Genomic DNA, 16832 nt, shown 5'->3' with positions numbered 1-16832 from the left:
TTGGATTTTATTATATAGATACACATCTATAGTGTGCTTTCATGATGTAGCTTAGATTGGAATAATCCACAGATTTTAAATATGATTATTATTTGCTTTGGATACAGCATTATTCAGGTCAGGATACAATATTTTCCAGAACATAAATCACACCAGGATATAATTCGTACCCTTTTTCATGGGTATGAGTGCTTTAATTTAGAATTTTTTTTGCACTGGAGTAGAATACTTTTATCCCTCACTGTCTGTCTGTCCCACTGGCTGTCCATCTCACCCTCTCTCCCCAAAAAAAGGTAGAAGCATTCTGAAATCAACTCCTCTCACACTTTTAGGAGAAATTTAGTGAAAACTGGTACAAGTCATTGTTGTACACATTATCATATTGTTTGAGTTGGGCCCATTTTACCAGTTGTGGCCCTTGAATAACAAATCTAGACTCTATCAGTTTCATGAGTGAATTCTGAAATCAATTCCTCTCACATTTTTTAGTAGGAATTTTGGAAATCTTGGTACAGTTCCTTGTTATAGGTTGGTAATACTCATATTGTAATATTGCACAAGATGGACACATTTTGGCAGCATTGTGGACCTTGATTAACAAACCTCGCTACTACCAGTTTCAAGAGTTGGTGTCTGCATTCTGAAATCAACTATCGCATTCCTTGAAATGTTATCAAAATGTAGCAAGCACTTGTACCAAAGCAGCATTTGCCAGCAGGGGATATTGTGCTCTCTGAGCACTCGTCATTATTGGCATTTAATCTTTTATGATTAGTTTATTTTGTTTAGTGTTTGATACTTAGTAAAATCCTATATAAATAGGCATTCAAATTATCATTAATAAGAAATGTGTTTCAGTATGTAAGTCGCGGGACCTCCCAAACTAGTAAAAAAGTAAAGGAAAAAAAAGCCCAATGACTTACACTCTGAAAAATGTCGATCAGAAAATTCTGTTTACGTGGCAGTGTCTTATTCAAATGATAATATAATATGCCGTAGTCATATTAACTTCGGAATATTGTTGACATGTCGACAGTCTTTGTGTAAATTATTCAGCAACTGTACTGCCAGATACTTCTGTTTGTGCAACCCTCTTTTTTTGTACCATAAAGCAATTAAGTAAATTTCCCACTAAAATGCAGTCCGTGGTTTGTAGCATAAAATCCACTTTTGTTGCTTCTGATATTTGCTGGTTGTGTACTCTGAATGTCTCAAAGTTTATTTCCTAACAAACTATTGTTCATGCATTTTTCCATTGACAAACCATTTTTCATGCACAGTTTTGTTCTTTGAATATCCTCTGCATTGTCAGAAATGTATGAAATGGAGCATGTGCCTGGCAGTGTGAACATGGTGGCAGAAGTTGAAGGTTTTGGAAAACTCTATCCCAGCACCCAGGCATCCCAACAGGCCGAGGAGCACAGCGATGAAGAGCAAGATCTCATGTCGGATGTTATCTCAAGGAAAGAACTTGAGAAAGGACGGCTGTCTCGAGATGGTAAAACTATCCAAATTCTGGAGTGTTTTTCTATCATCTCCTTATGTGGCCAAAGATTTAGTGTTAGTTTATATGATTACTCCATCATTGCCTCAGCAACTCATAGTGCATTTAGAATTGGTTAGAAGTAGAGGACAAATTTTCTTATGGAAACGTAATCAGTGCTTTATTGTAACTGTCCACCTCTGAGCCCCGTTCAGTTCATTGTGTCTTAAATAAAACATACTGCGTAGATGATACTGAGTTTGATTGCAAGCATCTACTACTGTGATTCTCTTGTGACTGATTTTGAAATGCATTTTGCATCAAGTCTTTTCTGTTTTTCTCTTTCATCAGAGATAAAAAGGATGTCTCTGTTTAAAAGTTATGAACCGGGTGAGCCAACCTGTAGACTGTACGTGAAGAATATTGCTAAGCAAGTGGAAGAGAAAGTAGGTGCATTTATAGCGCTTGAGCTACTTAACTTTTTTTCTGATTGTGTATTTTACTCATATATTAGTATTAGACTTTGTTTTTTATATGAATGGTTAACCATCATAATTATATTATTAAATTAATTCAAACTCAATTTTGTGCATAAAATGCCAAATTTTGCCACATTTGCTAATGCTGCAGTGTTACAGTAATCAAATGCTAGAATTCTCTAAGTGTTTCTGTTTTACAGGATCTGAAGTACATATATGGGAGATATATCAACCCTTCATCAGAAGCTGAGAGAAACATGTATGTTGTGTTTTGTTGTTGACAGTAAACGATTCAGGTGTTTGGTAGAGAAGATGCCAAGCACCTAAGTCCAACTTGTCTTCATGAGCTATTTTTGTCTCTAGCAATTTGTCACTTTCTCTTGAGAGTTTTTAGTAATTCATGCTGACTGCATATTATGTTATTAATAAGAATCTAACCTGACACAGAGATCATGAGGGACATTTTATGACCATGCATCAGCAGTACTTCAAGTGAATATTTCACCTGAGTCATCAAACAACACTTATGTTGAGTGTAAGGCCAGACACTGAGCCCAGATATGGGTTAAAAAGTGAAAATTGCCACTATTGGAAAAACTGCTGTAAGGTCAATGCTTTTATTTGCTACACTCAACAAAAATATAAACGCAACACTTTTGGTTTTGCTCCCATTTTGTATGAGATGAACTCAAAGATCTAAAACTTTTTCCACATACACAATATCACCATTTCCCTCAAATATTGTTCACAAACCAGTCTAAATCTGATAGTGAGCGCTTCTCCTTTGCTGAGATAATCCATCCCACCTCACAGGTGTGCCATATCAAGATGCTGATTAGACACCATGATTAGTGCACAGGTGTGCCTTAGACTGTCCACAATAAAAGGCCACTCTGAAAGGTGCAGTTTTATCACACAGCACAATGCCACAGATGTCGCAAGATTTGAGGGAGCATGCAATTGGCATGCTGACAACAGGAATGTCAACCAGAGCTGTTGCTCATGTATTGAATGTTCATTTCTCTACCATAAGCTGTCTCCAAAGGCGTTTCAGAGAATTTGGCAGTACATCCAACCAGCCTCACAACCGCAGACCACGTGTAACCACACCAGCCCCGGACCTCCACATCCAGCATGTTCACCTCCAAGATCGTCTGAGACCAGCCACTCGGACAGCTGCTGAAACAGTCAGTTTGCATAACCAAAGGGTTTCTGCACAAACTGTCAGAAACCGTCTCAGGGAAGCTCATCTGCATGCTCGTCGTCCTCATCGGGGTCTCGACCTGACTCCAGTTTGTCGTTGTAACCGACTTGAGTGGGCAAATGCTCACATTCGCTGGCGTTTGGCACATTGGAGAGGTGTTCTCTTCACGGATGAATCCCGGTTCACAATGTCCAGGGCAGATGGCAGACAGTGTGTGTGTGGCATTGTGTGGGTGAGCGGTTTTCTGATGTCAGTGTTGTGGATCGAGTGGCCCATGGTGGCGGTGGGGTTATGGTATGGGCAGGCGTCTGTTATGGACGAAGAACACAGGTGCATTTTATTGATGGCATTTTAAATGCACAGAGATAGCGTGACGAGATCCTGAGGCCCATTGTTGTGCCATACATCCAAGAACATCACCTCATGTTGCAGCAGGATAATGCACGGCCCCATGTTGCAAGGATCTGTACACAATTCTTGGAAGCTGAAAATGTCCCAGTTCTTGCATGGCCGGCATACTCACCGGACATGTCACCCATTGAGCATGTTTGGGATGCTCTGGACCAGCGTATACGACAGCGTGTACCAGTTTCTGCCAATATCCAGCAACTTCGCACAGCCATTGAAGAGGAGTGAACCAACATTCCACAGTCCACAATTGACAACCTGATCAACTCTATGCAAAGGAGATGTGTTGCACTGCATGAGGCAAATGGTGGTCACACCAGATACTGACTGGTATCTCCCCCCAATAAACAAAAGTGCACCTTTTAGAGTGGCCTTTTATTGTGGACAGTCTAAGGCACACCTGTGCACTAATCATGGTGTCTAATCAGCATCTAGGTATGGCACACCTGTGAGGTGGGATGGATTATCTCAGCAAAGGAGAAGTGCTTACTATCACAGATTTAGACTGGTTTGTGAACAATATTTGAGGGAAATGGTGATATTGTGTATGTGGAAAAAGTTTTAGATCTTTGAGTTCATCTCATACAAAATGGGAGCAAAACCAAAAGTGTTGCGTTTATATTTTTGTTGAGTGTATTTGAAGGTTATCACACTTGCTTGGTCAATTGAAAATGATTAAATTATCTACAAGAGTAGAAATAATCTGCATAACAAAGTTTTTGAGTAATTTCTGAACTTTTCTAATATGCCATAACAGCCACAATATTTCAGATTTTGATTTCAAACACTACAGCATTTTGTACCAGTTAATGGTTGTAGTTGTGTTCATGCACAAAATGACTGGTTGGTTTGAATTCAGTCCAAATTTCTCAGTTTATTGTTTGCAGACTACACAATACAAGCTTCGGGGAGTACAGGACATGGAAAGTGCTGTACAAGATGATATTTCTACCAAAGACCACTTGTTATAAATAAAGTATCACACTGGCATGATTCTTCAAATATTTTACCTGATGTAAAACATTGTCTCAAAAAGGGTACGTTATAATTACCATTGTGACATGCTTGAATCACGATTCAATGGAAAATATGATTGTCCATTTCTGTAAAAAAAAAAAAAAAAATATATATATATATATATATATATATATATATATATATATATATATATATATATATATATATATATTATTGCTAATCAGGCAGGTCAGATACACTTTATGGCAAAAACGTGTTTCATACAAGAATTTATTAATTCACTCATTTTTTTCTTAATTGACATGATGCAATTTAACTTTAAGGCAGAATCAGTGTTTCAGTAGTTGAGCTCATGTAAATGGCTATCAGTGCACAGAAGCATTGACATGAATTCCATAATCTTTATATTTCAATTTATTTCATATATAGCACCAAATCACAACAAAGCTGCCTCAAGGCGCGTCACACAAGTAAAATCTAACCTTACCAACCTTACCTTTTATTAGCTTTGTGAACAATTATCTGAAGTTAAACTTCATAATTTTCAGTTGAAAATTCAGGCTTCCTGCTTTGGCTGTAACTCGTGTAATGTTGCTGTATGTTAGCAGGAAACCATTTTATAGTTAGTTTCCATTTCAGAAAAGGCATTTTCTTTAAAAGGCATTTTCTTTAAATGAATGTAACAGGGGGATTCTTATGCAGTTTTGTCCTGCTGAATTAAAAAAAAAAAAATACTGTTACCAAGTTACGAGGTCTGTCAATAAAGTGCGGTGGCACAGGAAAAACACCTCCGTGTTGATAACCATTTGTAAAATCCAGGCGGCTTTTGATGGCTTTCAGTGGAGTGAGTATATGAGAAATTGTTTAACAGCTGGACATGTTCCAACTTGTCCTTAAGGCTTCCAGCAGAGGTGTTTTTTCTGTGGTGGAGCGTCGCGGCGGCTGCGAGCCGACGCTGCAATCCGTCCGCACGTCTTTCATTAAAAAAATCTCCTTTAACAGTGGAATATCCGGATAAAATGCTGAAACCGACTTCTTCTGAAACTTCTCTGTTCTCGCACGACGTCCTGGATCAATAGAGCCTGAAATGTGGAGGTTTTCAGCTTGAAACAGGCCGACAACGGTGCCTGAGAGCGCTGCACGACGTCTCGCACTGTGGGAAGTCCTTAAAGCGACAGTATCACCTCAAAATCTCTCATCAGCCGTTAAAATTTTCACTGAAAACCAGCTTAATTTTTCGAACCGTGTCCACTTCGATGTGTCTCACAGGTTTAGAAAAAATTTTGATCAAACAAAGCGCCAGTCTCTCAGCAACTTCTCAGACAAAGGAATTCCGACGAGGGGCTGGACGACTCCTCCCACAAGGAGTGCTCACAGGCGAATGACGTCACCGACAGGCATGGAAAAAGTCACGCATGCGCACGAGGGTTCAAGCGTGTCTGACGTAAAAACATATGAATGAAATCCATATAGTTTTTGAAAAAAAATAAAAAGGACCTATACTTTATTGACAGCCCTCGTATATCTTTATTGCTTCACACCCTAATTTGGATAAAATAACATAGCCCCCTGTTTTATCAAATTTTCCACACGTTTGTTTGTATTGAGGATGTGATGGTCAAGTGGTTAAGCATTGGGCTTGAGACCAGAGGATCCTTGGTTCAAATCCCAGCCTGACTGGAAAATGTGAACAAGAGCTGTAATGTCGTTTATGGTGCTGAAGAGGTGTGCGAGACTGCAGCTTTTGCTTCAATGCGTGATACAAGAAATAAGTATTCATGTCTCAAAAATGTGATTGGATTTAGATTCAGCACCCCCAAATGACTGAAAATCTGTTGCAAAACTCCATGCAAGAAAAATCATGTTGACCAGTGTTATATATGATTTTCATATTAACTGGAGGCAAAACAATGCTGAAAGTACTAATCTTGATTATGCAGATTTGGGATAAAGGATTACATGTACAGTTTTAATATAGTTATTTAGCAGTTAATCTCACCAAAATACTTGAATTTTTTTTTTTTTTTCATTTTATTTCTGGAGTACACCTAAGCAGACTAATAAATACAACAGGAGGTCTTTCCGTTTTATTCAATTTGGGGGTGAAGGGGGTGAAGATACAGCTTGCCAACTGCAATTTTTGAAGTCAGCAGGTCAAAATACATGGAAATAGAAGTTTCATTTTCTTTTCTGGAGCAAAAAAAAGCAATTGTGGATAATTTGATAAATTAGGTGGCCATGTTGTTTTATGCTAATTATGGGGTAAAGGAGTAGAGATACAGCTTGCTAGCATGAATTTAATGAAGCAGGTCAAAATACATGGAAATAGAAGTTTTATTTCATAGAGCCAAAACAAGCAAACTTGTAGACCATTTGATTAAAAACAGGCAGCCATGTTGTTTAATGCAAATTAGGGGTGAAGGAGTAAAGATACAACTTGGCAACCGCCATTTTTTAACTCAGCAGATCAAAGTATATGAGTCAGTCTGTTGTCTACTTTTAAAGCTGGAATATCGGCAATCTTCAATAGATAAAATATAGTCTGAAGTTTAATATATATTAACTACATCATATTTAGAACCCATTAAAATTTTAGGGGAATTTTGAATTCGTGGGAACATACATAATTTGAGGGCAATCCATAGTGTATTTCGCCCCAGCGAATGTCAAAACCTGCAGACGAATTCAAGCTGGAAGTGTGTCTGCGCTGAGTAATCTTAATAACTCAGATAATCAGATAACAGACTCAGATAGTAACCATAACTGTACACCGTCAGACACCAGTCACCAGGCAACTCACCTGTCCAAAAGCAGCACTGCAAATTCCTTGTGAGTTCGATCGCCAGTCTTCTGTCGCAGTTGTTCCCAACGATCTCTTTGGTTCCCAGTGTTCACCGTCGTTGATCTTCTCCTTTTCTCTCGCTCCAAATGATGTCTTTTCTTTGCTCTTTCTGTGTATATCGCCGGTCTTCCTCACTTTCTTCCACTTCTACCGTCTCTCTCCTCCATCTTGCCTTCTTCAGTTTTAAATTTCTATCCCAGCGTGCATCGCAGCTAGCAGTGAACCCCCCCCCCCCAACGTGACCTGTGACGTCACCCCGATGGCGTCCTGGCTTTCGAATTTTTGGCATGTGCCAATAATTCAGAATTTGCTTCGATACGGACAAATTTTAATCACGTTCAGACTAATATTTTGGGAATCGTTTATATTTACAATAACAAACAAAATTACTTTGGTCCCCATCAAAATTCTAATAATCGTCTCAATTTCAATATGCTTCCTGGCACTCCAGCTTTATCAGGAAATGACATATATCCAGGCCCTTTCTATGAAAACGAAACCTAACTATTTACTTCCAATTGGGTCTTCAGGGTCTGATTACAATTATTTTTCAACGGAAGAACTGCCCCAGCTTTCCAGTTGTAATTTACTTTTGTTTCAAAATGTCAAGCCCATAAAGCAGTTGGATGCACAAAAAACATGTAAATTCTTGATTGAAATACAACCCCAATTCCAATTAAGTTGGGACGTTGTGTAAAATGTAAATAAAAACAGAATACAATGATTTGCAAATCCTTTTCAATCTACAAGGTCTGTAAGAAAAGTATCCGACCTTTTTATTTTTTTCAAAAACCATATGGATTTGAATCACGTGTGATTGCATCAGCCAAGCTTGAACCTTCGTGCGCATGCGTGAGTTTTTTCACACCTGTCGGTTGCGTCATTCGCCTGTGAGCATTGGTCTACCCCTCTCGTCGTTTTTTTATTGCGAATAAATGTCTGAATGATTTGGAGCTTTGCTGCATCAATTTTTTTCCAGAAACTGTAAGAGACCTCCAGGTGGACACCGTTCGGAAAATTAATATGGCTTTCAGGGACGATTTTATGGGGATTACACAGATTAAGGAGTGATCCAGACGGTTTAAAGACCACCCACAACTGCTGAGAGGGCGATGCGCTCCAAGTGCCAATCGACAGGCTCACACCCCGCTGAAACAACCAGATCATTTCCAACGTGAAGGCTTTGTTGATCCGGGACGTCATCTGACTTTCACAAAAAGGCAGAAGGCGTGGACATCAGCACTTTTTCGGCACATTCCACTGTTACAGGAGTTTTTTTCATGGAAAGAAAAGCGGAGGGACGCGCCACGGAGCCGTTCATTACATGGCACAAAACCATCTCCGTGTTGGAACTCCTCCGCACGTCTGTCTCAATGTGCCGAAAAAGTGCTGATGTCCACGTCTTTTCACAATTCCTGTGCTAGTCAGATGACATACCGGATCAAGACAGCGTCCAGTTTAGAAATGAACGGCACATTCCACTGTTACAGGAGTTTTTGTCATGGAAAGAGGAGCGGAGTTCTGCGCGTCGTGGTGGAGCCGCATGGCGCAAAGCAACGCAGTTGTGGGCGGTCTTTAAACCGTCTGGATCACTCCTTAATCTGTGTAATCCCCATAAAATCGTCCCTGAAAGCCATATTAATTTTCCGAACGTGTCCACCTGGAGGTCTCTCACAGTTTCTAGAAAAAAAATTGATTCAGCAAAGCTCCAAATCGTTCAGACATTTATTCGCAATAAAAAAACGACAAGAGGGGTGGACCAGTGCTCACACAAAGCCTGCTCACAGGTGAATGACGCAACCGACAGGCGTGAAAAAACTCATGCATGCGCACGAAGGTTCAAGCTTGGCTGATGCAATCACACGTGATTCAAATCCATATGGTTTTTGAAAAAAATAAAAAGGTCGGATACTTTTCTCACAGACCTCGTATATTAATTTGAATACACCTCAAAAACAAGATATTTAATGTTCAAACTGAAAAACGTTATTGTTTTTGTACAAATATTTGGTAATTTTGAAATGGATGCCTGCAACATGTTTCAAAAAAGGAAAGGTGTCACATCACCTTTCCTTCTAACAACACTCAATAAGCATTTGGGAACTGAGGACACTAATTTTGAGTGTCATTATTGGGTATAAAAGGAGCATCTCCAAAAGGCTCAGCCATTCACAAGCAAAGATGGGGTGAGGATCACCACTTTGTGAACAACTGCATGAAAAAATAGTCCAACAGTTTAAGAACAATGTTTCTCAACATTGAATTGCAAGGAATTTAGGGATTCCATCATCTACAGGCCATAATATAATCAGAAGATTCAGAGAATCTGGAGAACTTTCTACACATAAGCAGCAAGGCCGAAAACCAACATGGAATGCCCATGACCTTCGATCCCTCAGGCGGCACTGCATTAAAAACCAACATCATTGTGTAAAGGATCTTACCGCGTGGGTTCAGGAACACTTCAGAAAACCACTGTCAGTTAACACAGTTCGTCGCTACATCTACAAGTGCAAATTAAAACTCTACCATGCAAAGTGAAAGCCATGCATCAACAACATCCAGAAATGCTGCCGCCTTCTCTCAGCCCGAGTTCATTTGAAATGGACAGACGCTAAGTGCAAAAGTGTGCTGTGGTCTGATGAGTCCACATTTCTAATTGTTTTTGGAAATCATGGACGTTGTGTCCTCCAGACAAAAGAGGACAAAGACTATCCAGATTGTTACCAGCGCAAAGTTCAAAAGCCAGCATCTGTGACGGTATGGGGGTGTGTTAGTGCCCATGGCATGGGCACCTTAAACATCTGTGATGGCACCATCAATGCTGAAAGGTAAATCCAGGATTTGGAGCAACACATGCTGCCATCCAAGTAACGTTTTTTTCAGGGACGTCCCTGCTTATTTCTGCAAGACAATGCGAAGCCACATTCTGCACGTGTTACAACAGTGTGGCTTCGTAAAGAGTGCGGGTACTAGACTGGCCTGCCTGCAGTCCAGACCTGTCGCTCATTGACAATGTGTGAAGCACAAAATACGACAACAGAGACCCTGGACTGTTGAACAACTGAAGTCGTACATCAAGCAAGAATGGGAAAGAATTCCACTTACAAAGCTTCAACAAATACCACTGTCCCAGCTTTTTTGAAATGTGTTGCAGGCATCCATTTCAAAATGAGCAAATATTTGCACAAAAACAAAGTTTATCAGTTTGAACATTAAATATCTTGTCTTTGTGGTGTATTCAATTGAATATAGGTTGAAGAGGATTTGCAAATCGTATTCTGTTTTTATTTACATTTTACACAACGTGCCAACTTCATTGGAACTGGGGTTGTATTACTGAGAGCTGCTGTTTTACTGTATATGCAGATAAACTAGGATAACTTTCTTCCTGATACCAAAAGACTACAGTATAATGTTAACCTGCCACAAGCCAGAACTAATACTGATGTTATCTTTTTTGTTCCTCTCCTCAGGTTTGACATTGTGTTAATGAAGGAGGGGCGAATGAAAGGACAGGCCTTCATCGGACTCCCTAGTGAGCAGAGTGCAGAAAAAGCTCTGCGGGACACCAATGGCTACGTTCTCTATGACAAACCCCTCATTGTTGTATCCTTTTGTCTTCTCTCACAAGCTGGAACAAGAGTTTGAGTATTGTTACAAATCAGGTTATCAAACAAAAGGCCTAATATCTATGCAGTAGTTCTGCACTCATTCAACATGGTGTCAGACTCTGTGTCTAAATTACATCTGCTTGGATTGGTCATGGACATGGGCAACAAGGAATTACACAGGAGATGATGACACACTTTGGAACTTCCATTTTTTTAATGAGAAGCTGTCAACCAGCAAATCCCCTGTCCAGCTCTGTGTAAAATTCTGCATTGGATGACCTCATGATCTAAAAAGTAAGGTCATCTGACTTGGCATGTGTCTTGTAATATAGCCTCTATAAAGCTGGCTGTACCCCACATGATGGTGTGACATGAATGTGTGTTGGATCACAGAGAAAACGCATGCCATATGGCAATATATGGAACAGCTGCAGTTGGAATAGGCTGCTTGGTGATTTGAGACCATATTGCAGAATTTCAAGCTTGTTCAACAATTCAGTGATACCATATTTCTTATGTTACATCCCAATATGTATTGTGTGGTGTTACATAAATGTTACTACAGACAGAGAGGAGCACAGGGACACACATTTGCACACAAGAAAAATAGCAACAACCAAAAGAAAAGAGAAACCCTAGTGACGCACTCACGCATGGCTAAAGTCCATCGGACTTCCATAAAGAATTAGTGAGGTGGAAATGTATGTTTCTAGTGTTGAAATCCCAAACAAGTGCCACCAGGGCAGGCACTTTACACCTGAAAGACCTGACTAAAAAGGTGCATATATAAAGCACTCAAAATGTTATTGTGTGCATTGAACACACAATTCTTTTCCCTGGTATAATTTGTGCACATGCCAAAAATAATGCTTTTGGTAGTCCAGGCCATTGGGAAAGGCTCACCTGCACCTTTCTCCCTAAACAAAATCTATTCTGTGCTGAATAAATGTATTTCAGTTTTTGTTAATCCACAGAAATTGCTAAATTTGTAAGGATTCCATTTATTAATCCTATTAGCTTAACCAATCATTTGCACCACGTTTTACCAAAGTTAGAGCAACTTTAACTTTCAAACCCTGTACAAACTGAAATTGACCTTTGTCACCATTTTTCAGTTTTTGCCCCATAACTGTATAACATTCAATCTCAGACAGTCCAAACTATACCTTGCAGGAATCTTTATGATCAGACAAATAATGTGGTGTAGTGGTGTAGTGTGGTGCATTTGATCAGAAATTGAATCTACCTATCTGAATTAACCTAAGCACAAGTTTTCACTTCTTAAATGTAAATAACGGCGGAGAAATTGGCCACAGAATGGACAGTGATTACAAGCGCAGAGCATGCATTTTCCACCAAGAGCGCAAGGCCGCTATAGTGCGTCAACCTTTCAAGATGGCGTGGCTGTGGTCCGCTAGGGGCAGGCCTGTTGTACAGCTCGACCCTGTCTAGTAAATCTGTGGTGAATAGCATAGACTCACTGCAGAAATGTTTACGTTCTTTTATGCGCTCTGCACATGCAGGCTTTTCGGTGATGGGAGAAGTGCCTGCTCATTTCCCCACTTTTTCTCAATGATTTGAGCCTTGGTGCCTTTTTTGTTTCCTTCGTTCAGCTAACGCCGTGTGCCATGTGACCGGGCCGTTAGCCTTTATCACAGATGGTTTGTTGGTTTCTGTTTTCAATGCCTTCAGGAGGATGAGTAATTTCTGGCTACTCAGAAACACCACCTGCTGTTTATTCTCAAAACATGAATAATTGCAGCTCAACTTTTGAACTTGTCTGGTGGAAAAAGCCTATTGATTTTGATGGTGGTTTAATGTCTATTCTACGTATATCCAATTAGCTTAGCAGAAGGACAGAAAGCTTTGAGTTCAAAGAATGAACACATAATGAAAATTCTTTTTCATCTTGCAAGTAAGTCCCTTCAGCTGCTCCCTTGTTTTCACTCGGACTCGCCACAGCAGAGCCGAGGTGGCTCTGTGTGTTGAATGGACAGACGTTTACGCCGGATACCCTTCCTGATGCAACTCCACATTACACAGAGAAACCGGCAGGGGTGGGGTTCGAACCGGGAACCTTCCACACTGAAAACAAGTGCACTAACCACTTGGCCACCACCCTTTTATCTTGCAAGAAACTGTAATTCAGGTAAAAAGGAAGGTGACAGAGGTGAGACAATGATTCATGGGTCGACCACCAAAATGTATTTGTTAATGTTAGTTTCATGTGGAGAGTACATTGGACTGCTGTTGGGTTCCATTGTTCTGGGTCAGTAAAATGTTGAATAAGGTTATGGTGATTTTCAGGCAATAAAAAGGACAGTCTGTGTTGCTTTAGGGTTTTTTTGTTTAAGTAATGGTCTGAGAGCACTGACACTTGCTCTTGGCTGATGCTCACCTCCTCTGCTTGGGCAGAAAAGGAGGCTGTAATCAGCAGCGAGTTACTCCAGTAGAGTGGCTGAGAGCTCTTTGAACTAAGCGTTTCTGATTGGCTCACACAGATGAAAGCTATTTATAGCACTGGCTGTTTCCCTCATCTTTTATAGGAATTGACAAAAGTTGCATTATGCAAAATTTCTCCAGTCACAGCCACAGCAGACTACCACTTCAGAGTTGCCATGAGTGTCTTGGTGGCTTTCCTCACTCATTTCCTTCTTGCACAGTCACTCAGTTTTTGAGAACTGCCTCACCCGGACAGATTTAGCATACAGTACCATACTGTTTGTATTTCTTCAAGATTGATGGAATGTAAAATGTATTCAGTGACTTGGAAATTTTATGTATCCATCTTATGGTTTGTCTTGATGAAAACTAACTGTAAAAGTTATTTTTACTATAAATTAATCAAAGGGTGCCAATAATTGTGTATGGTGTTGCCGATCAAACGGTCCCCCTAAAAATTGGTCCCCCTGATGACGCGGTGATGACATGGTTCACGGATTAACACCTCGTTTCTGCTTAAAACTGCACTCCAGTCATCATCTATCTCAGTGACAGATATCTGAAGCTTTGTATAACAATCATTTCCATATATTTTCAGCGTTATTTCATCATAAAAGGTGGAGGAAGCGATCAGAGCGCTGCAGCTAAATGAGCTGCTAGCTGATGCATGCACTGCACGTCAGTCATTTCAAAGTGTCATGGAATTTCGCAGAGTTTCTCCTTAAAACAGCCTAGTTTCTGCTTAAAACTGACTTTAGAATGATTCAAGAGGTTTTACCTTTATCATCTGATGGTTAATAATCCCATTAATCCATTTAATTACTTTGGGTGAAGAGACTCCATCTCAGACGTGCTGCTGTGGCCCAAAATGATGCATGTGCAGTGAAGGCAGGGCAGACTGATTTTTAGGGGGGACCGTTCGGTCTGCAACACCGGCATACACTTTATTCCACAATTATTTATTTATTTATTTATTTGCATTTTGTTTTCTGGTTGCCAAATAACACTTCACATTTATAAAAATATTTTGATGAAACAAAATTCTTTGTTTGCACTTTTTTCTGACCATATTTTAAAATGTGTACATAAAATATAAGGGTGATAACAATTTTGTATGACAAAAGAATAAACTCTCTCCACCTTGCCTTGCTTGTTTAGCATATCCAGACATCTAGGCTTCATTCAGTGGCATATGAACATCTGGTTTCAGCCATGTTTCACACCACTTTTCTTTAGAAAAAGATGTAACTGCTATAGATTTGTGCAGAAGGAACTGTGTGAAATACAGCTTTATGAATGGTTAAATGGACTGCATTTATATAGCGCTGTCCCATCTACATCAGCAGCTCAAAGCGCTTTACAATTATGCCTCATTTTCACACAAAGACTGATGTCAGGCTGTTGCCATTCAAAAGGACCTTACCCAAGGGCCCTTATTGATTTTCCTGTCTGGCTGGGTTTTGAACCAAGGATCCTCTGGTTTGAAGCCCAACACTTAACCACTACACCATCATCTGAGGGGAGGTGACCCCCTTCAATCGCCACAACTCCCTTCACCTCCCCTGAATGGGAGTTTTCTGATGATTGTGGAAAGTAATGTTGATTTTACAGGATATCAATTTTGATATCAGAGCAACCTTTTCTCTTAGAAAACAAAACTAATTAGAATCATTAATAATAATAAGTCAGCTGAATCTGTGAAATGAAAATTTTATGCCTTAACTCTTAATTGACAGCAATTTGCCAGGTCGGCAAGACCCAAGCAAGATAACACAGAGACCAAGAGAGGAACAAAACGCTGAACAGGTGAGACAGACTGTAAATACACTCAAATATTAAGAATACTGCTAAAGTATTGATTCATCAATAAGGCTTATATTAGCTACTCAGTGGCCACAAAAATATTCATCAGTACTGTAATAAGTACTACTGGTGCCTTTATTTCACATGCATCAATAAAGGCTCATCAACTTTGAAAGCTTTGCCAGGTCGACCTGGAAACACTATTTTTGTGTAGTCTTCATCATTGTGGAAAAAGATGTGTAGGCTTTATTTTATTCCTATTTCATATTTTCATCTTTCAAGCAAAATGATATTATTTGCAGTGTTCTCAACAACTATATCTCATTCAGAAAGCTGAGATTAGTCTGAACATTTTGATGTGCAACACATGTGCATTATATTAAAAAGTAACTTAAAAGGGGAAGAATTTAAAGTATGGTAAAATCAAGGAAATGCCCTTTGACCCAAGAACACTTTGGGCACGTTGGGGCACTTTTCCATTCAAATGAATGTGAAAGTGTTTCTCTCTATATATGTATATATATATATATATATATATATATATATATATATATGTATGTATATATGTATGGAATAGTAATAAAAATTATCTGTAATTGTAACCCTGAAAGAGTATAAAACAAACTTGTGCACAAGTGTACCCAGCAATATTACTGTAATGTCTGACAATATATATATATATATATATATATATACAATATTTAGATTAAAACAAAATATGCATGCAGTTAATGTGGCATTTATTTGCTAAAGTTGCACTGGTGTGCTTGTTTTAATTTCGGCACCAGAGGGGCAAACCATTTAAATCTGCTGTCGACTCCATGGTAAAAAAAAAAAAAAAAAAAAATCGGCAGGTTAGTAGTACCAGCAAGGGCATTAGTCTGTGAAATTTTTCTCAAAACAAGTGTCTTATTTTGTGGTCACTGAGTACATACCGCATTATCATTGTAACATTCTTACCTTTTACACTTTATTTATTCAAGATATCAACGCTTCATTCATATTGTGGCCCAGCAGAACCATTTGTATCCTTATTCTGGCATATCCTTTGAGGCGAAAAAAATCAATAAAAGTAATCGGGTTATGTGTAGTTGCTCAGCTAAACGTTAAACAGCAGACCCTTTGTTATAGTTCAAATTCAAATCAGTATTTGTCATCTGTTTGTGAAGCCAATTTGTTGTTTCTATTTCTGACTTTCTGAAATGTAATTGACATTATTTTCCACTTTGTTTCATTCAATTTCAGGTGATGGTCATCAGATGTCATCTTTATTTTATTGTAAAATAAAACTATTTTAAGACGATATATTTTTTGTTGTGTTTTGTCACAGCTTGAAGCATGTCATCATTTTCATGTGCAGTTCAATCTAACTATCATAACTGATCTGCTTCAGTCCCAAGCTTGAGGTAAAGACAAGCAAGTGGAAACAGACTGGGGACGGTATAGCAGATCTAGATTGGCTGTGCAGCAGATGGTGGGCTGTCAACACCATAGAACAACCAGAGACAGCAAACCAAACAGACTGCAGCCTGTGAAATTACTGGGACTGGCTTAGTTTACCTTTACAATCCCTCACCAG

At 39.3% G+C, this 16832-nt stretch overlaps 1 protein-coding gene across 2 annotated transcripts in view; it reads left to right on the top strand.

Moving 5' to 3' along the window:
• rnpc3 (RNA-binding region (RNP1, RRM) containing 3) overlaps positions 1 to 16556 on the top strand; it is a 65811-nt gene extending 49255 nt beyond the window's left edge. Inside the window, exons 11-16 of one of the 2 annotated variants that reach the window (XM_034171588.1) lie at positions 1313 to 1498; positions 1835 to 1929; positions 2163 to 2221; positions 10871 to 11003; positions 15187 to 15256; positions 16499 to 16556. In XM_034171588.1, coding sequence (XP_034027479.1) covers positions 1313 to 1498; positions 1835 to 1929; positions 2163 to 2221; positions 10871 to 11003; positions 15187 to 15252 — 539 coding nt within the window. In that variant the 3' untranslated portion in view covers positions 15253 to 15256; positions 16499 to 16556. Of the gene's footprint in view, positions 1 to 1312; positions 1499 to 1834; positions 1930 to 2162; positions 2222 to 10870; positions 11004 to 15186; positions 15257 to 16236; positions 16359 to 16498 lie in introns of those variants that run through there. The other variant, XM_034171582.1, reaches the window with a different exon arrangement.
• The last annotated feature ends 276 nt before the right edge of the window (positions 16557 to 16832 follow it).

Source organism: Thalassophryne amazonica, chromosome 1, assembly GCF_902500255.1.
Source record: "Thalassophryne amazonica chromosome 1, fThaAma1.1, whole genome shotgun sequence".
Taxonomy (NCBI): domain Eukaryota; kingdom Metazoa; phylum Chordata; class Actinopteri; order Batrachoidiformes; family Batrachoididae; genus Thalassophryne; species Thalassophryne amazonica.
The sequence above is the reverse complement of the archived record's forward strand: the minus strand, read 5'-3'. Positions and strand labels throughout refer to the sequence as shown.